Raw genomic sequence first — 23,967 nt, forward strand, 5'->3', positions numbered from 1 at the left:
GCCGTTAAAAACCCACGAGTGCTCTGTGGTGCATTAGATTCATTCGATTTCACTCGATAGCAGCGCGAGAAGCTCGCAGTTGGCTGTGGTGAAAAGCATTCGTAAAACCACCACCAAATTGAGAATTTTGGGCATTCTGAGCAGTGACGCTGAAGGATATAACAGGATGGTATGGAAATTTTTCATATTCCAAAGCGGAAAATTATTTTCAAATATATTATACAACCCAATAAATCACAAAGCACAACCCCCGAATGAGTATGACAAAGAAAACAGGACTTGGGGGATTTTAAAGCTTCCGAAACTCAATGCAAGTTATAAATTAGATAATGAAAGAGTCAAGTTAATACTTTTATTTTAAAGATTGCTCAATATTATTTCTCATTTGCCATTTTAATAAATATTTAAATAATCTTTTACATAAAAATAAAAAAGACAAAGCGATCAGCATAGAATGTTACAAAAAAACCTGAAGTTCATTTTAAATTAAAAACATTACAATTTATTTTAAGATTGTAACAACATTTTTAGTAATAAATCTCATTTTTTATATTTGTGATTCAAATTGAGCGCCTTGCATCTGATCTAATTTCAAAAACATACTATTTTACACCAAAAAATATACCAACATCTGCAGCAGTGCATTATAATTGGTTTTGCTACCCAACGCTAGGTGTCGCTCCTATTAGCATTCTCATTGTCAGAGATTATTGTGAATGTCATGCTTACGGTGCGCTGTGATTGCCGTATTTTCTTGTTGTTGTCAGTCGCAAAATTTTTGTCTCAATCGATTTTTTTTTATTGTATTTAAAATTACCATTTAACAACCTCTCTTCAATAAATACCACAAAAAGAATAAAGCATACAGCAAAACTACAACGAAGATGGATGCGTAAGTAGAAAGAAGTGCGTTTAGTGATCTGTTTAATTAATCGGTCGACACTTTGAGCACAGTTTACTAGACGAGGAGTTGGAGTCTCTGGAGGCGATTCTTATGGATGATGTGCGCATTGTACGAAATGCCAGGTAAGTACAATAAAAAAATTAAATTAGAGTACTTACTAACATTTGGAAATTTGTCCATTGTACAGCGGTGCTGTGGAGAGCATCGAGACAACAGTTCTTCCGTTGACCGGCGAAGAGGATGAGCAGCAATACATCTGTGTGACACTGCAGGTGCTGCCACCTGCCGGCTATCCGGATGTGAGTCCAACATTCAAGCTGCTGCGCCCTCGTGGCCTTGATGATGCCCGCTTGGAGGCGATTAGAAGCGCCTGCAATGCTAAGATCAAGGAATCACTTGGATTTCCCGTTGTCTTCGATCTCATCGAGGTGGTGCGCGAACATTTAACTGGCAGCAATCTGCCCAGTGGCCAGTGCGTGATCTGTCTGTATGGCTTTAGCGAGGGCGATGAATTCACACGCACCGAGTGCTTCCATTATCTACACAGCTATTGTTTGGCCCGCCATTTGAACGCACTGCGTCGTAACTACCAGGAGGAGTTCGAGAAGCTGCCTGCCTGGCTGCAAAAGACAGCCGACGCCTTTCAGGCTCTCTGTCCCGTCTGCCGCGAGCATATACACGACGAGTCAGATAGCCTCAAATGCGCCATGCCGCCATCGGAGCTAGAGAATGCGCCTGATTTTCGGGTAACACAGGAGCTGCGTCAAATGCAGCATCATATGTCCCAGCTGTATTTGCAGCAGAAGAGTCGAGGCGCCATCATTGATGCAGAGGCTGAAGGCAGTGCAGTGATTGCCATAGAGACCGAGGAAGATATACGCCGTCGACGTCGTCGCGAGGAGGCTGAAGCAGCCAAGAAGTTGGCTGGACCGCAGGAGGCTACAGGCAGCAGCAGCACGGCAACTACTCAAGCGAAGCCAGCGACCAGCAGCTTTGCGCCCGTGGTGCAGGAGACACAGCGCATTATGCCGGAGCCAACTAACAATAATTATCAGCATCATAATCGACGACATTATCGTGGCGGTCGCCGTCATCATCACCATCATCATCATCATCGCAACGAGCGTGCCGAGAATGCGCACAGCACTGCCGGGGGAGGTGGCGGCGGAGGAGGAGGAGGAAATGGTGGTCCCAATGCTGGCCAAGCTCCAGCCAGTGGCAGCGCATCAAATGGTGGCGCTGGCAAGCAACCAAAGGCTCAGACTGCCGCAGCCGGCCATGCCAGGTGACAATGGCGCAGCACCAGGCTGCTGCGGCTAACGATTCCATTTCAAGAAGACGCAGCAGTGACGTCAACTATCGCAATGGCAATGACAAGGCCAAGGCACATAGCGTTGCCATTCCCAATACCAATCCCATTCCCATTGTCCTGCTGCTAGTATTTAACGAAAACAACTACAAGAACAACATTAACGAGAATAACAGGAAACGTATAGCATCTACATAACCCACAACCCGTTGCCACTTCTGCGTCGTTTTATAATCGATTTTAGTTCATATTCTTTTATTTTATTTTTGATATTCCCATTGTGGATAAACTCAATTTCTGTGAACTTGAGTTAAGGCTTTCGACCTGGACAGGTGTATTGAAGAATTAATGTTTAGTTTAGCATTAGCGAGCCGGGGTTAGCTAATTTCAATTGATATTTGTGTATCGATATCGATATCTATATGTATTTAGTTTATTTATACGATACTTGTATTTGTAATTGCTTACAAAAGACTTGCGGCAATATGCCGGGATGATATTATAGGAGTAGAGCTACGACTACAATGTAGGGCATTCAAACTAACTAGGAAGTATTTAGCAGCACCAACTGGCAGCGCTGGCGTTGACGAACACTTACACACACTCACACACACACACATACACTCATTTTATTAAAACGATATTTGACTACTATACGCATAATTCTGCAATTGCACATGATGTTTAGCATAAATGTTTCGCTCTATCTCTCTTTACACTCACAAACTCTTATCCCACTTTGCGTCGACTTTCCCTGTAACAGCAAAACATAAAGTAGCACAAAAAATGACAAAAACCATTTAGGCACAAATTCGTAAACCGGATGAATTGGACGTGGCTAGACATTTGCCACGCCAATCTAGTCATTTAATTGAATGAAAGTCACAACCGATATTACAAAATACAAAATAATAATACAAATACGAATACGAATAAAATACTAACAATTATATGTGTCGCATTCACGTATTTAAATGTCTAAACTAATCGAATGTTTGAGTAGCATTTGGATGAGCTAGAGGATGCGTAGAATGTACTAACTAACAAACCAAATTTCAATGTGTCAAAACAAATCGGAAAACTTAAATCAATAAATCGAATTAAAAAAAGAATGTTGTTTACATTTCGATGCACATTTACATATATTTTATCAACCATAAAGGATCAGAGCTTCATCGTAAGTTGTTCGTCCACTTTATATCATGATTGATTCTGAATATGTATAAAAACAATACGGTTTTAAAATTTCAGCCTCCTTGCTATTACCGTTTGATTCATTTCATTTTCCTTTACAGGGTCAATCCTTAAAATAATTCCACCCAAAATAAAATTGGCTCTTCTCGAGCTAGAAACAACTTGACATGTTTGTTATTAATATTTTTTTTGTAAATGTTTATTTCTCGTTTGAATTGTTTTAATTAAGAAGTATTACAAAAACTTTGAATGTTTCTCTCGTTTCGTATAACAAAATAATTTAGTATTAGTATTATACAATATTTATATAAACGGGATTTCGTTTGAATTTGTTGTCGTTTTTGTTTCTCTTAGTTTTCTTTTTGTTTTCCATTTGCATATACAAATCAAAAATAATTATGCATTACAAATTGTGTGTGGTATTTGCGCTTAGTAACTAAATATTAATTAAACTTAGAGTAATGACTTTTAGTATATAATTAAATAATTTCCTCATTCTTCTTCTTTTATGTGGCCTTCTCATTTACTATTATTGTTAACACAACAAAATCAGATTTTATTTTTTAACGGGATTATTTTCTCTTTTTTTCAACCTCAATGCAACTGCCATCTTTACAACATCAAAAGCGACCTCAAACTGGCGATTTTGAGAACGCAATCGAATATTGTAATTAGATGGCAGAGCATCTCGGCACTTTAATTCGAATGTTTTTTTTTTATAATTTTTCCTTTTTTTAATAATTCCTTTTAATTGCCTTAAAGCACTTGGAGTGTATTTTGCATTATATTATTATATATACAAATTATAAATTTGGAAATATATGTATAACTAGTAAATAGGCATTAAATATTAGTAGTAGCAAAAGTTTGCATTAGTTAGTAGTACTCTCGTAAGTAGGTTGCGTTCTTTCGGATCAACTTTGTGTGATAGCTTTATAAACTCTGAACTATAAAACTACATTTTACTCTCTATCCTTCTTGTCATCACTCATTGTGTCTTTTATGCTTTACCAACATATTTCTTCATTCTTCTTTAACTGGTTGCTAGTGATACATTTTAACATTTTAATGTAACATTTTCTTAGCTTGTTGTTGTTGTTGTTGTTGTTGTGGGGATGTACTTGGGGGGAGGGAGGCAGGTAATTCACAATTTGTTGTTGATTAGTTAAATAACTTCAGTGCATTGTTAGTAATTTGTGTATTAATTGATAATTGGCATTTCAAACTGTTGGGTCTTCCAATCGCCGACTTATAGCCGGAATGGTTCGCGTTTCTCAGTGGGCGTGGTGCCTCGCGACGTCCGCCTCATGGTCGAGCTGAATGTTGGCTCAGCGGAGGTCTTGCGTGGTGTTTGCATTCCCGATGGCGTTGTACTGCCACTGATGTTGCGCCTATTGGAGGGAAAGATAATGCATTAGTAAGTATACAATACTTCTTCAAAAATATCAAACTTTGAACAGTGTAACATAAATTAAATATTAATAAAACAATAATATCAATTAACAAACTGTCAATGCTCTCGCAAATCGATACTGATATCACACAATGTTATGGAAATTGTAATCCTATTCTTCAGAAATATATTCAATGTGATTTGCGAGCACATATCCAATGAGTATCACAACAATAATAAGAACATCTTAAAGCATCTGTTAACATTACGTTCATTCATTCCGTTCAGTTGCAGTTTGCCATGCACTGTGTGGTTACAAATAATTAAACTTAAAGCAAATAACTTAGAAGTATAATATTTTAATAATAATTACTTGAACTGAAAGAGTATCTACTAGTATGTTGGTGTCGTGGAGGTGCTTATATAACTTAGGAGTAGTATTAGCAGCACTCTCGATTTAGAACTTTACCCCAAGCTAGGATTGCCTGTCGAACTGGTTGGCGATGATGTTTTGGAATCGTTCAGAGGTATCTTAACCGGTATCCTTGATGGGCGGCTTTAGTGGGTGTATGCGTGGTTATATATAGTGGTAACAATTTACGAGTAGTTAGCAAATATGCAATTAAAACCATAACCAAGATTTATGTGCTACATCTTAGAACTAGAAGTTCGATTAGGAATTACCTTACTCTTAAATTATGTAAATCAACGTATAAATAATTAAAAATATGTAATGTTTAGTGTATGCTTGTTGCGTTACTTAATTATTATGTTTTGTTGTTGTTGTATTTGGGCATTACCTAGTGGGTTTGAAGCCGAAGCCTGTTAGTGCTGGTATACTGGATGATCTACTCATGCCTCCATTGCTGTATATTTTGAATCAGGCACGAGTTTCGATTTTTATAAATGGTATATTTTTGTTTTTGTTGTTGTTGTTTTGATGTTGCAGTTAGTGTTGTTGCATTTCAAGCAAATTTCGAGATGAGTCAATAAATGCCAATTCAGAGTTTTAGTTAGCGTTTGTTTTCAATGATTTTTTTGGTTGTATTTTTTTTTGTTGTGTGAGTCAAAAGTTAATGCAGAAACCGAAAATATAAGTTTAAAAAAATAAATTAAATAAATTAATAATTTTGTATTTGAATGACAGAAATCCCACCCAGCTATCCCCAATTTACATAAATGCAGTTTAATAACTAAGGATTTAGCTTGAGAGGACTCACCTTGTGGGCGCTGGACTCGCAGAACCAGATGCGGTTTTGCGTGTGATGGTACTGGTGCCATTGAGCCTGCTGCCCGGTGTGGCAGTGGTCACTGACAGACGAGCCGGGCGGGGTGTTGTGCTTGTTCCTGTGCCGCTAATGGTGCTCGATGCGGATGGTTTACGCTGCGGTATGCGCGAGGGTGTGTGATCATCTGAAGAACAAATAATAGAATTAGATGTTGTCTCAATCGGGATATGTGTTTAAGACTTACCTGTGCTGTCCAGCGACAGTGTTGAGCCATGACGCGAGGGCGGCTTGGAGCCTTGTCTGCTGAGCGGGCGAGAATTGGGCTTGGAGCCGGCACGTGATCCGCCTGGCGTCAGACCCGTGCGTGTATACGTAACCTTGCGGGGCGTATAGCGACCCGATGGTCCTCCATGGCTGCCCTCATTATCGCTGAGCGAGTCTGGCGTGCTGGCCGAGAGCGATGATCGCGATGGCCTTGACATGGGTATCGAACGTACCGAACGCTCGCGAACCTATTAAAATATAAGAATAGAGTTAGCAACTGGTACTGTCTGTCGAACAATTCTACTTCAAGTGCCCGCAAAACCCGTTGTACTCTCCGCCTCTCTGCAGTTCACCTCCTTTCTTCTGTGATCAGTGATCTTTAGCTCCTTGCTAGTTTTAGCTTTTAGTTCACTTACCCAGTGTGTTGTTGGATGACAATGCAGCACGTGGGGACTCAGCGGCACCGAGCGGCTTGTATTGCAACGCACAAATACTGTGCCGCCGGCTCCCATATGTATGGGAAAGGCGCATGGGACTTGGTCTTGTGCACGTATTTTCTCAAATATTGGCATTAACTCGGCCAAGTGCTCATCAGCTATCGGTATGTATGTGTATATATATATAGAGAATTGGAATTTGTAACGCATTAGCCAGGTAATTTGACCTGTATTCTTACAGCTGACAAACGGTATATGATCATTTAAGCCTTTCATTAGTCAAACAAAATGAAGCTCTCTGGCTTTCTGGTTTCAAGTTCAACAATAAACAACAATAACCGCCTACCTAAGTTTAACCTCACACAAGACATAACAAGATGAATAAAAACAATAAAACAGTAGCAGCTGCTTAAATTGCTTTTAGTGTATACTGTAATTGTTTTCAGCTGCATGTGAACGTTTTTCTAGCATTAAAATCAAACGTTAAAATCGAACCAAAGAGATTACGAAATAAATAATAAATATATGTATATACTTATAATACATGTATGTAGATATATACGTATATGCATGTAGTATAGCAACAACAATTACAATTTTACAATAATAATACATATTTTATTCTCATGCACAAAAATCAAGAGACGGAGCGGCGCAGCGCATCGGCAGCAGCTGTTGCTTTAGCTGTAGCAGCGAGCTTTTTGTCAACAACACACACAATAAACCCAAATCGAAGCACTAAACTCACCTCGAAATGACCCTAGTGTAAAATAGGAACTTTTGGTAGGATGGTCTGGGATATTTGGGGGTATTTTCTTCGTTGTTTTTTTTTTTTTTTGCTTTTGTTAACCCACGTTTTTTGTTTTTTTGTGTATGTTTGATTTACCTTTATGATGGGACCCTGTCCACTCATATATGGCGGCAAGTTGGGGCTACCGGCGCCGCCATTTTGCGAACTGTTGGCAGTTTGAGCAGCATTGGGCGTGGAACGTCTGGTCGTGAATGCGGCCATGCTCTGTGAGACGCCATCGGCCAATATGAATTGCTCGCGTAGCTCAATGTTAGTGCGTCCCTTGGCTGCTCCGATCAATGCGGTATTACGACGGTATTACCGGACATTCATTTGGTATTTTTCACCACAGACATACAATTGCATATACCCGCCACGCAAGCACGCACACGCGCACGCACAATACGAGCATGTGTGAGTGGTATATGTTGTGTTTTGTAATTTGGTATTTTTTTCGTTTTTGTTTTTGTTTTGGCAGGGCGAACATATAACAACAACAATAACAACAAAATTTTGTTACCGCAAATTACATAGATTTTCAGGTTGTTCAGTGTGTGTTCAGTAGTTTTTGTGGTATACAAAGATATAAAACATTTTGTTTTTTTGGGCGCAGGCGGTGCATTGTTGGCGTGGGCGAGCGGGCGGCGCAAGAGCAATTATAACAAAGTTGTGTGGGTGTGTGTTCAGCGTGTGTTTTAACATTTTTTTTGAGAATATCGGGCATATTTCGTTATCGGTATCATTTTTGTTTTAACGAAAAATTTATATTTGAAAAAGAAAAAAGGGGGAAAACATAAAATAAGATTAGTAAAAACGAAAACGGTATACAACATTAATGTAAAACAAATCAAATTTTAACAAAAATTGGACGAACTTGAAATGATATGAGGAGAGGTTACAACAGTAGCGATACAATTACAGTTCATTTTAGTACAGACAGCACTGTATTTAATGTTAGGCAGCAGAGTATAACAGAAAAAGCATGCAGTAATAATGTTCTAAATTTATTGTAGCTCTTATGAGATTACTAAACCCATATTTTTAATACAAAATGTGATATAATAGCAATAAATACGCAGAGTTAACAAATAAAGCAGCAAAAAAATGAAGTATGATTACTAAATGGCAACTAAGTATATAGCGTGGGAAGGTATAGGCTTTTTATTTATTTTGATTTAGGTTTGGATTTGGATTTGGATTTGGTTTTGGCTGTTGATCTCGCTTGGTTATTGTGTGTTTATTATGAGGCAGCAAATTTGGCGCTGGCTATCAAAAATGTCTTCAAAAACAAAAGGCGCGCTGTTAATTGGTTTTCGTTGATTGTTTGTTTAGAGCAACTTTTCGACCAAACAAAATTATGAGTTTTAATTGGTATTTGTTGTTTTTAAGGTTGAGATTGGCTATTAATATATTTTAGGCACAATTTAAATATATTTTGTATTATTGTACTGTTTTGTTTTTTTTTTTCGTTTTGTTTGTTGTTGGTTAAATGACCATATCCGTTTGGTATTATTAATATGATTTAGCTTTTAAATAAAATAATTAGTTGTTAAGCACAACTGTTTCTAGTATGGTATGTATGTATGTTGTTTATTATGGTTGGTATGTATATATGTGAGAGAGAGAGATTTGTGAGACATGATCAAATGGTATTTATGATGCATCGTTTATAATCTAGGTATATAGACAAAATGCATGATCTGAATGGGGATGGTATTGTTTCAGTGTGGACTACAAGACTATACTAGAATAATATATGCGAATTATGGATATGAAAGTCCCAACAAAATTTCGTGTATCTGTGTGTACAACACAACTATTAATAGTAGTAGAGTGTATATATGTGTGTGTGAATCTTTGTTTAAAGGGGACTTACCGCGACAAGGATCGTTCTTCTGCAGGAATTCATCCAGAGCCACCCAGCCTCCTCCAACGCGCACCATGACAGTGCTGCGCAGAATTCGAACCAGGCGCAATTTCTGGGAATCTCCAAACTGTAAAGCGAGAGAAGAATTAACATATGTATATGTAAGTTAAATTACAATTTCGCAAATTTTTGTACTTACTCTGTATTTGCCTTCGCCAACTTGGAACACACGGAATTTCTGCCGACATGTGCAAAGCATGACCAGGCGTTTGACTTCGTCATGGATCTTATCGGAATCTGTGGCGGGTTTACGTTCCTGCCAATCGGGTCGCAATGCGGCAATGAACTCCTGCCAATCAATGAGACCCTCGCCATTGCGATCGAATAGATCAGCAACAGCCTTCATTTCCAATCCAGAAGTGTCGAATTCTAAATGAGAAATAATGTGATTTAATGTTTGTATTCATGATTTGCTTGCTAGAATACTTACTGGTATTGAGAATGCCATCGATGAAAACATCACGTGGAATCATGCCATTGTTGTCCTTGTCCATCTTACGGAACAGATCGGTCAAGCGCGACTTCTTGTGATTCATGTACTTCAGGAACTGTTGACAAACGAGAGAATAAATGAATTATGAGTTAAATGTCACTTAAAAATAGGTTGATGACGCCATCAACTTACGCGCTTGCGCCAATCATCCCAGCTGAAGTTGCGAGCACGCTCCACATCCTTCAGATACATGAGATGCTCATGCAGCAGACGCTGGCGCTCCCATGAGAGCATCCAGACATCGCGCCACTTGGTCCACAGAAGCTTAGCGCGTGGTGAGCGGAATTCAAGTTCGGGTCCGGTGGAGCTATATGGAATAGATTAAAAAGGATTAGAGAAGCGAAGCAAAAGTAGATAGCAACACACAAAAGGAAAGCTAATTAGTTGGCGAACAAATCAAACTACGTACTTAACACATACTCGCATAGATTCATAGAGATACACATGCAATGAGTACAGTTTGAGCTGCATTGGATGTGACAGAGAGCAGACAGAACAGGGAGAGTAAGGACTTACCTTGGCGAGAAACGTGGGCCATAGTGCGGCAGGCGATCTCTGTCGGGCGTATCACGCGTGGGCGTAACACGACTATACAGCGATGTATATATAGTACATATATGAGCAAATAAGCAGCAAAATGCAAAGATGTTTGTTTGTTTTTTGATATGAAGCAACGTTTACGTAGCGTGTGTGTAGACAGGATGATAGTAGAATCCAAAAGAGACAAAAAATACAAAATAACGGATCAAGTAACGAAACAATTCACAAAACAAGAGCATAAATATAAGATTGATAACAAAGATATACAAAAGTTGTTTTTTATACATAAAAGAAATAACATTTCGATACGCAGCATTTCCAAAAATAAACAGTTCCAAAAGTTTCGACAAGTTTTTAGAGAAAAAAAACAAAAGAAATTTTCGTTTTTGAGAATTTTGAAAGTGCATGCACTATTATTTTTGGAACATTCATGGATCCAAAGATCAGCTTAATCAATTTAAACGATAACTCACCTGCCCTTGCGTGCATTAAGACCTTGATCACGAGAGCCCTTGAAGCTGTGAATAGGAAAGAAGAAACAATAGATTAATGGAAGTGTTCTAAATCGAATTCTACTTTTCTTTAACTATTAAATTACAAAATAAAGCAACAGTTATAGCAGCAGCGATGAGTTATATCAATTCGATGTGGCGGGGGGCAAGTTGAAGGTAGATGTGGGGTACTTAATGTCGATTGATGAAACAAACTTTGCTACGTATTAGCGATTTTTAGCGCTACTTTGGATATAATGTTTTAAGCTGGTTTTCTTACACTTTTAACTCGTTTACTTGACATGATCTTCATTAAAACTGATTTCAATTGTTTTTCTCAATATAAAATATGGGATTAATTTGATTCAAAAGTTATTTTAGTATTTAAATCGAAATATTCAATCCAATGTTAAAAATTTTAAGTAGTCATGTATATTATAAAAATAAATATTTGTCATTTACAATTGAAAGTCATGTGTCAATTAAACGAGTAACGAGTGAACCAGCAAAGTTATTACACGAAGCTATTGGTTATGTATTTGTTTCGGTTGTTGTTGTTGTTGTGGTATGTTGCAGAGATGTTAGGCAAAAAGTACACTTAAACCAGGCTAGATGTGTGAGTGGCATGGGGCAAGTGGCAAGCGCATTCGTCACATTGCTCTTTGTTTACAATTTGTTTTTAGAGTATTATAAAGTTGCTGTCAAACCTTTGACGTCTCAGCGTGCCATCGGGCGACTGTTCGCGCAGATCGTGACTGGAGCCACGACTATATACATATATATATATAGTTGTTGTTGTTGTTGCAATGTGTTGGATATACATAGTTTTTGATATTTTGTTTTGGGTAGACGATAGGCAAGATAGTGTGGTGCAATTCATTGCGGGGAAAGTAATTGGATTTTTTGTTTTGGTTTGTTGTAGCAATAAATTTTGTGATAAAAAAAGAAAAATAGCAAAAATAAAATACAACAAAATTATAAATCAGAAAAGTATATACAGAGATCAGGCAATGCCTTGTGGCAACTGCAAAATACTTACACTGGCGTCTTGCCGCTACGCGATGGCTTCCTTGCACCTGGTGGCAGTTGGCGTGGCTTGCAGGCGCGGTCCACTTCATTCTGACGGCGTGCCGTGTTCTCCATGAACTCCTTGTGATCTTCAATCAGTTTCTCAACAGGTGGAATCTCGTCTGGTAGTTGTTCATGCTTCAGATCTAAAAGATTAAAATGATTAACTGTGAAGTCTCCCGTAAAAGTGTTCAATATAATTTTCGACTTACTCAATAGAGTACCCTCGAGTCCGCTGAGCCACGCGAGCAGTTCCTCAATTGTGTCATCGAGATCCTTGAGCGATTGCAAATGCTGCTCCAGTTTCGACTCGCGATTGATAGCCCATTGACGCACCTCCTCCCAGCGCTGTTGAATAATCGACAGCCAGTTCTTGATGATGGGAATGGCATCAGGATAGGCCTTGCTAATGATTTCCTCAGCATACTCAAAAGTTTCGCTCTTCTCACGCTCACGGACGCGCAAATCACGCATGAACTCCGTGTGGATATCCATCATTTCGCGTGAGACCTTCTCATCATCGGGTGCGTTCTTGGCATAGCGTAACTTGTGCTCTGCATGATCCAGCCAATCGAACAAAGCTTGGACGTTTGCATTGAGTTTCTCTGCATCGACCAGGGCCACCTGGAGGCGCTCGCCACGTTTGGCGACTGCACTCTGAACTTCTTCCCAAATGGACTGCATTTCATCGAGTTGGCGTCCTACTTCGGGGTTGTTGCCAGAGCGCTCCAGATCGCGACCGGTCTTCAGGACACCTTGCATTTGAGCAGCACGCTTCTGCAGATCCTGCTCAATGTGCTTGTGATGTTCGCAAAGTCCCCTGCACAGTCTCCAGGTCACCATGGACGGGTCCGTTTTCGTTGAGGCGACTCTTGGCCTTCTTCAGCCAGTCGAGAAGCTCGCCAAGAGCATCACTGAACTGTCCAGAGAGCAACAAAGCCTCCTCCAGCTTGCGCTGACGTTCAATACTCTTCGACCAGACTCGCGTCCATTGCTCCTTGAGCTCCAGCAGCATCTTATCGAGCACGGGACGGTCACCCTTAGGTGCACGCTCCATCAGGTTCTTACCGGTGCGCATGGTGCCATCGTAGACCGACTGCTTGGCGCCCAGCTGGCGATGTGTCTCCTTCAGTTTGCCAATGTATTTTTTGATCTTCTGCGGCTCCTTGGAGGCAGTGGCCTCCTCGATGATCTGATCCAGTGTCTGCTCGGTTTCCTGCAGATACTGCATCATGCCATTCCCAGGCATCATTGAACTCACGTGCCTCTTTGTAGCCATGGTCCAGAGCACGAGTGCGCTCTGCAGCCTTGCTAACGACACGTTCCCAGCGATGCTGTACGGAAACGAGTAGATTCTTGATCAGAATGACATCCTGCTTCTGGCTGAAGTACTTGAGATGTGTGCCCTTCTTGTCCAGCAACAGCATGGCCTCGCGATGTGTGCTCACATCCTTCTGCAGCACCTTATGCTCCTCCATTTGCGCCTGAATAGTCTCCAGTACACGCGAAACGGGTTCGGCATTCGACAACTGTTTTTCAGCCTGTGTTAGCCACTCGACGAAAGCCTGTAGCGTGTCATGGAACTCTGTTGCCTCCTTAAGAGCAATCTCCAATTTGATCTTCTTGTCGGAGGCACGTGAAACGACCGCATCCCAGCGTTGTTTCAACGTGCGCAGAGTGTGCTGCAGATTGCTTGAGGACACCTTCATTTGGTTTTGACGCTTGATGTACTCCTGTCCCTGAGCCTGAATTGTTTCGACCTTAGGCCTATTCTCCTCCAGCTCATTGTAGACCTCCATAAAGCGTTCAAGCTGCTCGGTGGCAGTCTCTGGCAGACCACCAACTGGCTTGCTTGCACCAATCACGGCATCTACATCGCCCAGCCATCCCAGTATATCCTGAACCTCGGCAATGTAGCCCTGGGCCTCACGCAGAGACTCCTCCAGTTCGTGCTGGCGATCGCTAGCCTTTTGCAACAGTTGCTTCCACTCGTTGTTCAGCTTACGCAGTTTCTCTTGCGTCGTCGAGGCCTCCACTGATCCCTTCTCTGTCTCGATAAGCTGGCGGCCTGCATCATTCAACGTGTCCACGGAGTTTTGATGAGCTTGAATATCGTTAGCCAGCACCTTAAGCTTGGCTAGCTCAACTTCCAGCAACTGTGGATCTCCGGGAATCTGCAAGTAAATCGATTAAGTCAACTTCAGTTACAAAGATGGTAAACAACTTCCGACTTACCGGCTTAAGCTGATCCAGCGTGCCGTCTGTCTTGTTGATCCAGACGAGCAGCTCGTTGAGCGCATGCTGGAATTGTCCCAAATGGAGCAAAGCATGCTCAAGCTGCTTCTGGCGATCGACCATGCCGCGCAGCAATGCCTCCCATCGTCGATTGACCACGGACAATGGCTCCCTGATTGATGCCGCCTGCTCCGGCGAAGTGCGTTCCGTCAGTTCCACAGCTTGTCTATAAGGATGACATCAAATGGATTAGTATACAAATCATTGAAATAGTGTCGTAAATGCAGGCACAACGCAACAATATCGATCATAACTGGCCGATTGACCGATTGGTGATCATGCAAAATGAATATTTATGGAACGGTATGTTCCATGTGGCTTGCGGCATAAATCAAATCAAAAAAGTAAACATGCGCAAACATGATCTGGAAATTGTTCCAGACTCTGTGTAGAGCACAGATCGCAGCTTAACAATTGCAAGGCACTTAAGAATAAAGCACAACAACGAACGAACGATAGAACGTACGAAATTTGGAAACTATCTTGCCTTTCTAGACCTCTGCCAATTGTACGAGGGAACGAAGATCACACAGACGTCGTAAAAATATCGTATATTAGACATTAGCATTGTATTCAATTACTGTAATAAAACTTAAGCAAATAGCTTACCTGTTTAATGCTTCTACTTCGACCATATGCGGATCGACTTCGTCCTTGAACGACTTGAGTTGTTCAATCTGTCGCTTGACGGCATCAATGTCAGAGCCTACGGGTCCCAGATGGGCGAACTTATCCTCAGCCTTGGTGAGGAATTTCAGCAGATTCTGGAGTGTCTCATGGAACTCCATGGCCTTCTCCATGGCATCGATAAGGTTCTCTTCGCGCTTGGCGTACAATGCAGTGATGTTGTCCCAGGCATTGTCGAGATCTTCAATGTGCTTCTTCACCTCTGGTTTATCGGGTTCACCGCACATGTTCATCAAGTTGCTTCCATGGCGACGCACCTGTTCCACCTCGGGTTTGGTCTGATCGATCTCATGTCGGATCTCTTGCAGTGCAACTTGTTGCTTCTTGATGTCTTGCGGTTGTGCCGCTGGTGGCTCCTGGCAGGACAGCGTTTCCTCCAGATCCTTCAGAGTCTTCATAACGCTGTTTAATTGCTTCCAGAAGGGCTCCGCAACACTGAGGATATCGTCCAGTGAGCTGCCACGTTTCTTCGTCGCCTTTTGCACGTCATTCCACAAGTTGTTAAGCTTCTCCAGCTTGGCCTTGATGTCGCGCACTGCCGGATCAGCCTTGTTGCCAGCCTTGGCAATGACATCGTTGGCGGCACGTTGCACAGCACTGAAGGCATCCTGACGCTTGTCCAGATCATCCATCAGAGCATCGTTGTCCTCAATCTGCTCGCGAATCTTCTGTGGCAATGCAGATAGTGGATCCAATTGATTAACCTGATCCACAGTATTGGCCAGAGCACGCAGCATGCCCTCCAACTTGTCGGAGAATTGACTCGACTCCTGCAGAGCGCTTTCCAGCGCCTGTTGACGTTCACGCAACTCCAGACGCAATGCAGCATAGCGTGCATTGTCCGTGTCCAGAATTTCATTGATCTTTGCGCTATCGTCGTCGGCAACCAGAGCACCCAGTGCTTCGCCCGTCTTGTTGAGTTTATCGAGCAGCGGCTTGTGCTCGGCAATTGAGTGCAAGAGACGCTCGTTCTTGTCCTGCTGCAATGTGATCTGATCAGGACGCAGGGCAGGCATGCTGAGGCGTGAGATTTGTTGCTCCATGTCATCCAGCCAAGTGGTCAGACCCTGGTGCGAGTCGGCAAAGTGCTCAGAGAGAGGCAGCGCCTGCTCCAAGATGCCCAAACGTTCGCTGCACAGTTGCGCAACGGTATCGACGATCTCCTTCAGGTCATCAAGCTTCTCACGCAGAGTGGCAGTGTTCTCGCTTTGTGGAGACTCGCGTAGCACCTTCTTCGAGGCGGCAGTGACGTCGCGAACACGTCCCTTTTGGCTGGAGATGTCGTCATTGATGGAGCGATGCTCCTGCAACTGAGCGCGCACCAGTTTGGGTTCCATGCCTGGTGGATCGGCTTCACGCAATGTGGTGTCCATTTCACGGAACCACTCGAGCAGCTCATCAATGTCACCGGTGACTTCCTTGGCCCGTTGATTGCTCAAGTGCAGGCGCTCAGCCTTGCGCTGAATCTGCTCCACAATCGAATCGAATCGTCGGTTGTCACGGGTCACAATGCTCTCGATGGTGGCAGCACCTTCACCCGGAGACAGTTGGCATAGCTGTGGGCCAACTAGGTTGATGGTGTCCAAAATGGGACGCATATCAGACAGTTCGCTCTCTAGACGCAGCACATCCGCCTGTCGTGGTTCGCTGGGTGCCAAGGCAGTCTCAGCACTCTGCATCCATTCGACCAGACGATTGTGAGCCTCGTGGAACTGTTGCACCAAGGGCAGCGCATTTTGGGCGTTCTTCAGGAGATCGCCACCACGATTGGTAAGATCTCCATAACGTCGTTGCAGCGAGTCCAGTTTATCCTTGAGCTGGATGGCCTCATCGTTGGAAATATGCTTCATCAACTCTGCACCAGATTCAACGGTGGATTCCACATTCGAAGCGTGTCCGGCAATATTCTCATTGAGCTCCAGCAGATGATCCATTTGTTCGAGCAACTTTTCGGCATACACTGGCACAGACTTGAAGCGCTTCAATTCATTCTCCATGCTCCCCATCCAGGCCACCAGATCTTGGTAACTAAGCACCAGGTGACGCAGTCCTTGACGGGATTCGGCAAGCAGAGCGCCAATGTTGTCGCTGGCATCAACTAGACCGGTATAGCGTTCGGTAACACCACGGACCTTTTCGCCTAAGTTCACAGCCTCCTCATCGCTGACCAAGTGCATTAGCTGAGCGGCCACATCGGCGAGATCGGTAAAGTCGGGCTGCTTGCCAAGAATCTCGTCGTGCAAACGATCATGCTCGCGTATGCGCTGTTGAATCTTCTCCTCATCCGTGGGTATTAATTCCATGGCCTTGACGGCACGCTCCGTGTTGTCTAACCACAATTCCAGTGGACTGATCTTATCGTGGAATCGCTTCGCCACCTCCATGGCTTCCTCCAGATCCTGTTCACGCTGCTCGGCGCCATCGGTGAGTGCATCGAAACGTTTCATCAAATCGTTCAACTGCTTCTCGATGGAGGCACGCTCAGCGGGCTCACAATGATTTGCCACCTCTTTACCAAGATTGGCAAGCGAGCCCATTGAGTTCTGACGATCAAGAAGCATTTTCTTGAGGAACTTCTGCTCCTGCAGTTGAGCCTTGACTACCTTGTAGTCCGAGCTGGGCGGCTTTTGGTTAGCAACCATTTCTTCAGTATCGCTCAGCCACTTGGAGAGACCGGCTAAGGCCTCCTGGAACTTTCCAGATTGCAATAGCGCCACATCCAGGCGACGATCACGCTCGTTCATACGCTCCTTCAGATCGTTCCAGCGATCGTTCAATTTCTCCAAATCCTTCTCAATAGTGCTTGTCGAAACTCCACTGCCTGCAGAACGAACCAGATCGCGTCCAGCCATATTCACTTTGTCTACATTGACAGCCAGGGGCTCCACCTTGTTCTCTCTGAAATTGCGGAAGTCCTCCTGTTGACGACGAATCTGATCCAGTTCCGATCCGACGGGCTTCATGCGCTTGAACTCGTCGCTCACATCCTTGATGTCATCGAGGGTCTGTGATTGAATGTCGTAGAACTCTCGAAGAGCCTTCAGAGTGCTCTGCAGATTGTCTTCATGATCTCGCACACGATTATCCAGACGTCCTAACGTCTTGCGTAGCGTTGAGATTTGCTCACGCGTTTGAGTTGTGTCAGCAGCAAAGCCGGCATCAACCAGGACATCGGCAGCACGCTCTGCATCCTCGAGGCGACCGACAAGACGATCCAGTTTGTTTTGCAGCTTGCTAACATCATCCAACTGCTGTTGAACAATCTTAATCTCGCGAGCTGGTGGCGAAAGCTTCTCGACTTCTGTTTCCAGATCATTCAAATCGATGCCTAAGCTCTTCATTTGCTCGTTGAACTGCGAGACGGCTGTAGCGGCTGATTGAAGCTCACCGCAACGATCATCCAAACGTCCTTGCAGCTCTGACATGCGATCGGCCAAACCATCAACTTCGCTTGTCAAATGATCGGCATCTCCGCCAGCGGCACGGGCTTCTGCACTAATGTCCTTGGCCAACGCCTTGAGCGATTGCAATGGTTTGCTGAGATTTGTCAGCTCCTCGCGAATGGCCTTGACCCGTTCCAGCAACTTGGGATCCTTAGCAGCACCGCCGAGTGCATCATGGGCAGCTAGGCGATCCTCGCAACGACCCAGTGAATGATCCAAATTGCGCAGCTCATCATTAAAGTCACCCAAGCGACGAGAGCAATTCTCAATCTCGTGAGCGCGTGCAATCAGATCATTATTGAGACGTTCCCAACGATCGCGAATGTCTTGAAGCTCAGCCTTAATGGGTTCCTTATCGATATCGCAACTTGTGAGGAAGGTATCGCCAAGACCCTTCGTGTTCTCAAACTCGCCCGAATGCTTCCACACCTCGCTGCGGAAGGTCTGGAGATCACGAAGGCGTGTCTCCAGTTTCGACTTAGATAGCACGCCGGGTGTTAGATCAGCAAGCTTATCTTCGGCGGTGCGCAGCCAGGCAAGGAAGGTTTCCGACGTCTGGGAATACTTCTTGCAGTGCTCCATGCATGTTTGTAGACGCGTATGACGATCGACGGCTTCACGACGTAGTTTCTCCCACTGTTGTTGAATTCGATCAAGATCACGCTTGACGGTGCGATCCTGCTGTTTATCAGACAGATCCTTACCCTTATTTATCAGCATAATCACTTCATGCTCACGTGCCATTACTTCACGGTAGATAGGCTCATGGGTGTCGATCTGGTGCTGCAGCGTTGGCTTATGTGCGGAAACTAGCAGACGGTCGGTGAGATTAGAAAGTTCACCGGACAGCCAGCCAAGCGTCTTGGAACAATTCTCCGCAAAGTGGCGGCCATCTCGCAACGAGGCCTCAGTCTCGGCTTTCTTAGTGTCCAATTTCTTTTGCAGTGCCAAATATTGTTTTTCCAAGGCAGCTACACGTGAATTAACGTCCGCACGGGAGGCCGGATCGCCGAGAATATTGCACAGAGTTGTTGCGGATTGTTCCACATCAGCCAACAAGGGGCGCTGGCCTTCCAGTTGACGTTCGAGGTTCTCAATCTTGCGCAAATTCTCTTGATGGTCGCCATCAGTGGGCAACGTATCCAAGTTATCGCTAATGTTTTGCAGAGCTTCGCGCAGACGATTGACAGCCGCATCGAATTCCTTGGAGCTATCAGCTGCACCGCCCAAACTGTTGGCACGATCGTCCAACTTGCCCATTAGATCATCCCATTTGGTAATCACATCCTTGAGTTTCTGTTCGACTGCTTGAGCATCAGGAGTGCCGGCCAAATGATCAACGACATCGTGGCCCAAGTCCTGGAAGTGCTTCAATTGAGGTTGTTGTGTGCGGAACTCCTCGCGCAGCACTTGCACCTGTTGTACTTGGCTCTGGACCATACGAGGATCAGATGAGATGGGTCCTAGGACCGTAAACATGCGTTCCTTACTGTCCAGCCAGCTCTTGAGGTTTCCATGCGTATCCAGGAAGTCACGTAGCTTTTCGGAGAAGGCTATACGATTCTTGCAAATATCGTTGAGATTCTTCCATTTCTCCTGAATGTTGTCGTTCTCCTGACGCAGTTGATCGGCACCGAGCACATCAGACTTGCGACGCAATATGTCCTTGATTTGCGCTTTCGTGGTGTCCAGCAAACTCTGCTTTTCGTACATATCTTCCAAGATCTTGCGAGCCTGCTTAATGCAGCGATCAGCTTCTTCTTTGTTGGACACAGACTCCTTAGGCACCTGGCGCTGAATGCGATCCAGGAATTGAGCCAATCCCTTCAAGTTCTCGTACTGTTTGCGCACCTCTTCGCTCAGGTTGTCAAGCTCGTGCTGACGATCGTTTAGACGAACGCCAATCAGACCGTAGCGATTGTTGATCTCGCTCAACTGCTGCTGAACCGGAGACTGCTCAGATAGCTGGAAGCCATCCTGAGAGGATCTGCGGCTACCGAATCCACTGGAACCAGTCGATAGTGGCGACAGTATGCCTCCCTTGGTCGGGCTGGGGCTTCTGGCATCTCCGGACATGCGACGCAGCGGGCTGGTCCTCTTAATGGGACTATATGTCGACCGTTTCCTGGAGGGACTCTCTGGTCGAATGAGAGCATCATATTGGGCACCTATGTCATTGATCTTGTCGATTGTAGGTGCATAGTCGCGGTAGTCTTTGCAGATGGGTTTCAGCTCATCGTGTTGTTGCTTGATCTTGTCCAGGTCGATGGCCACAGGCGCCAGTCCATTGACACGGCCCTCGGTGTTCGTCAGCCAAGACAAGACATCGTCTTTAAGGCTCTCGTAAGCCAGACGGCGTTCAGCCTTCTGCTTTGACAGCTTGGCACGCTCATCAATACTGATGTTGATGTTGCGCCATTGAGATTCTAATGCCTTGATGCGATCCCGCAAAGCTCCTGTATCGGTAACATCACGGAGACTAATCAAATCCTTGCCATTGCGCACACAATCTTCATACTGTGGCGCCAGTTGATCCTTTTCACGAGACAAATCCTGCATGCGGCGTGCCAACTCCTCCGTAGACAGCAGGCTGGTCTCACGGCTGTCAAGTGCCTCCTGCAAGTTACCCATGCGTTGCTCAACGTTGCTGATATCATCCAGGTACTTGGACAAACGGTTGTAGACATCGTCCAGGAATTCTCCACGCTTGTTGGCCTTCTCGTACAATTTCTCAAATTTGCCGGTAACATCGTTCAGATTGGATTCAACCTTCTTGGCAATGCGAGCATTCGAAGCGCTCGATAATAAATGCTTCGCTGAGATTTGGACACTGTCAATGCTGGCTTGATGCGATTGCAGATCGGCAAGTAGCACTTTGTGCTCACGAATCTGTTCTTGCAGGCGCTCCTTAATTAGCGACGCGGGTCGCAGATTCAGCTTGTACTTATCTTCTGCCTGATTGACCCAGCTAACAAGGCTGTCGAGTGCATCTTGCACGCCCTGCGACTGCACCAAGGTTTTGTCTAAGGTCTTGCAGTGCTCGCCCAGCGTATCCAGAAGTTGCTGATAGTTGTTCTTCAAATCAGCAATTGGCAATTCCAATTGATTGATCTCCATTGGACTCAATTGACCACCCAGGCTACGCAAAAGGTTATCCAACGCTTGCTGTGCATTGTCGACCAGACGACCACTAGAGAGCAGCTCATTATGGAGCGCCTTAGCTTCATTCATTTGATCCTGTACACCCTTTGGATCACCAGCAACTGGCTCAGAAATGACGCGGGAGACGCGTGGTTGAACACTTCTCAGCCACTCGTTGGCCTTGTCGAGAGCATCCTGGTACTCGCGCTGTCTGCCACCCAGACCGGAAACCCGATCCTGCAGTGCATTGACACGATTCAGTAGATCCTTGTACTGAGCTGACACCAATGAAACCTCCTGGCGTATTGGACTTTCGGCACTCGACAACGGTTCCACATGTGGCAACCTCTCGGGCAACGATGTGCGGAAATCGTTGAGAACTGCCAAAAACTCCTTGCTCTCATCGACAAACTTCTGAGCGGCCATCGTAATGAAGCGCAGATCAGCTTGGTGTCCAATCACATCGCTGACAAACTCACGTATGGTGTCAGCTTGCGAGGAAAGACGGGTGAGGTCTGATAAGGAGCGTTCTTTGTCCTCCAGCGTGCGACGAGCTAGCTGCAGCCAGTCAGAGAACACGTCCAGCTCGCTGCGCAACTTAGTCAACTCATCACGTCCAGCCTCCAGTCGACGCAGCAGACGCACGGTGCGATCATTGACACGATCCACACGAGAGCGCAGCTCACGTCCAGAGTTTTCAAGGGTTGTCACCTCTGGTGCAGACAGTACATCGCCGCCGGTGAGCACAATCTGACGGATTTGTTCGAGGCAGGTTGCAACAGGGCGCTGCTGGGATTCAATTTCATCCTTGATTTGCTGCAAGAGTGACAAGTCGACAATATAGAGAGTGCAATGGAAAGATGTAAGTATGTATAGATCACTTACTTTGAGCGCATTGATTTGATTGCGCAATTCATCGATTTTTTCGCGTGGTCCCCCAACGCTTGAGATTTTCTGTTCGACAGATGTGACCCATTTAAGAAGATCGTTGACATTCTCTTCGCACATGTTGAACTTCTCGAATACTGCTTGCTATTATAATGGAACATTGTTAAAAGAGGACAAAGGACAAAAAAAGCCCAATTATTAGATTTATAGAACATAAAAGTCGGTATATATCTTAGCCAGATACGGATCTGCTTCAACTCATACAAAAGTATGATGGGGGTATAAATTGATTTACATGTAATGACAAGTATATATCATATGGATGTTCATCATATAATCGAAAGGCAAAATATGTATACAGTATGAACACAAAATATATATAAATATTTAAATTCGAATAGATAGCACACACAAACATACAGAGCTGAAATAATAATAGAGTAATAACCGAAAACAAAGCAAAGCAAAGCCAGTTGGAAAGAGGAACAAGTACATAACATACTTAGGCATAAGTTATAGTTTATAGTATTAGTAGCAAATAAAGCATAATTGAGAGACAGCACAAACACCAAGGGTATATTGTGTTTTACTACTTAACAAATAAAAACAAGCACTACTTTGGACTACGAACTACAGAGCTTATACTTGTTTAGTATAGGCATACTAGCTACAGTGTTTAATGGAGGTTTTTGGTTGGATTCATTATTGAGGTTTTTATTGAGGTTAGTGTTAATTTTGTGTTTTTATTGTTCTGTTATGGTCTTTAGTTTTCGACTCAAAAAATAAAACTGCAAACAAAATAATATAATAATTAAAAGAATTGTATGTATCAAAAATTATATGCTGAAAAATAGGTAGAAAAGTTGGAATTTAAACAATTGTATTTGTATGAGAAATATTTAACTAAAAATCGGGGCTATGCACAAAATTTTAACTTATGTTAAAAAAATATAACTAATGGCGCCATAATAAAAAAATATATAAATTGCAGATCAATACGATAGTCAACAATTGGATACTACTATTTGGTTAGCAAAAGACCTAAAGGAAATGCTGCCTAGTTTTGTGTTTAAGTACAGAAAGTGGCGTGAGAGATAGAGTATATATGAGGAATATGAGTATGAGCTATGTACGAGTATATGTTTATGCGATAGTATATATAGTATATAGACAAATCGATAGAGATGTGGTAGATGTATAATATGAAGTATTGCCGACGTCATTCGTGTTGAGGAGTTGAGTTGAGTTGCGTTTGCCAGTTCAAGCAATTGATGAAGCACACGATATATTGATATATGATTTGTTCTGATTTAACATGATTGGGTTTGATCTGATTGGTTTTGGATTCAGTTCGATCAACCATTTGGTGTGATGTAGAAGTATGATATGCTATATGTTGTTTTGCTGTGCTAAAGTTCAGCAAAAGGATTGCCCTCATTTGAAACTTATACGTTATACGCTATGTGAACGAACA

General features: G+C 43.6%; 2 protein-coding genes across 2 annotated transcripts in view; one reads left to right on the top strand and one right to left on the bottom strand.

Annotated features, from left to right (window-relative positions):
- The first annotated feature begins 736 nt into the window (after positions 1–736).
- On the top strand, positions 737–2,193 carry LOC132788669 (E3 ubiquitin-protein ligase RNF25). Its single transcript, XM_060796185.1, has 3 exons — positions 737–892; positions 955–1,026; positions 1,092–2,193. The coding sequence occupies exons 1-3, from the start codon at positions 885–887 to the stop codon at positions 2,191–2,193; spliced, it is 1,182 nt and encodes a 393-aa protein (XP_060652168.1). The 5' UTR covers positions 737–884.
- A 1,384-nt stretch (positions 2,194–3,577) lies between these two features.
- Positions 3,578–23,967, bottom strand: part of LOC132788670 (uncharacterized) — a 43,828-nt gene continuing 23,438 nt past the window's right edge. The window contains 18 exon segments of the mRNA XM_060796187.1: positions 3,578–4,798; positions 5,601–5,666; positions 6,021–6,213; positions 6,274–6,541; positions 7,617–7,807; positions 9,397–9,514; positions 9,587–9,816; positions 9,878–9,995; positions 10,073–10,247; positions 10,457–10,528; positions 10,954–10,998; positions 12,011–12,185; positions 12,252–12,858; positions 12,860–13,279; positions 13,281–14,213; positions 14,275–14,500; positions 14,944–22,421; positions 22,491–22,637. Coding sequence (XP_060652170.1) covers positions 4,657–4,798; positions 5,601–5,666; positions 6,021–6,213; positions 6,274–6,541; positions 7,617–7,807; positions 9,397–9,514; positions 9,587–9,816; positions 9,878–9,995; positions 10,073–10,247; positions 10,457–10,528; positions 10,954–10,998; positions 12,011–12,185; positions 12,252–12,858; positions 12,860–13,279; positions 13,281–14,213; positions 14,275–14,500; positions 14,944–22,421; positions 22,491–22,637 — 11,604 coding nt within the window. The 3' untranslated portion in view covers positions 3,578–4,656.

The sequence above is a fragment of the Drosophila nasuta genome, chromosome 3 (assembly GCF_023558535.2).
Source record: "Drosophila nasuta strain 15112-1781.00 chromosome 3, ASM2355853v1, whole genome shotgun sequence".
Taxonomy (NCBI): domain Eukaryota; kingdom Metazoa; phylum Arthropoda; class Insecta; order Diptera; family Drosophilidae; genus Drosophila; species Drosophila nasuta.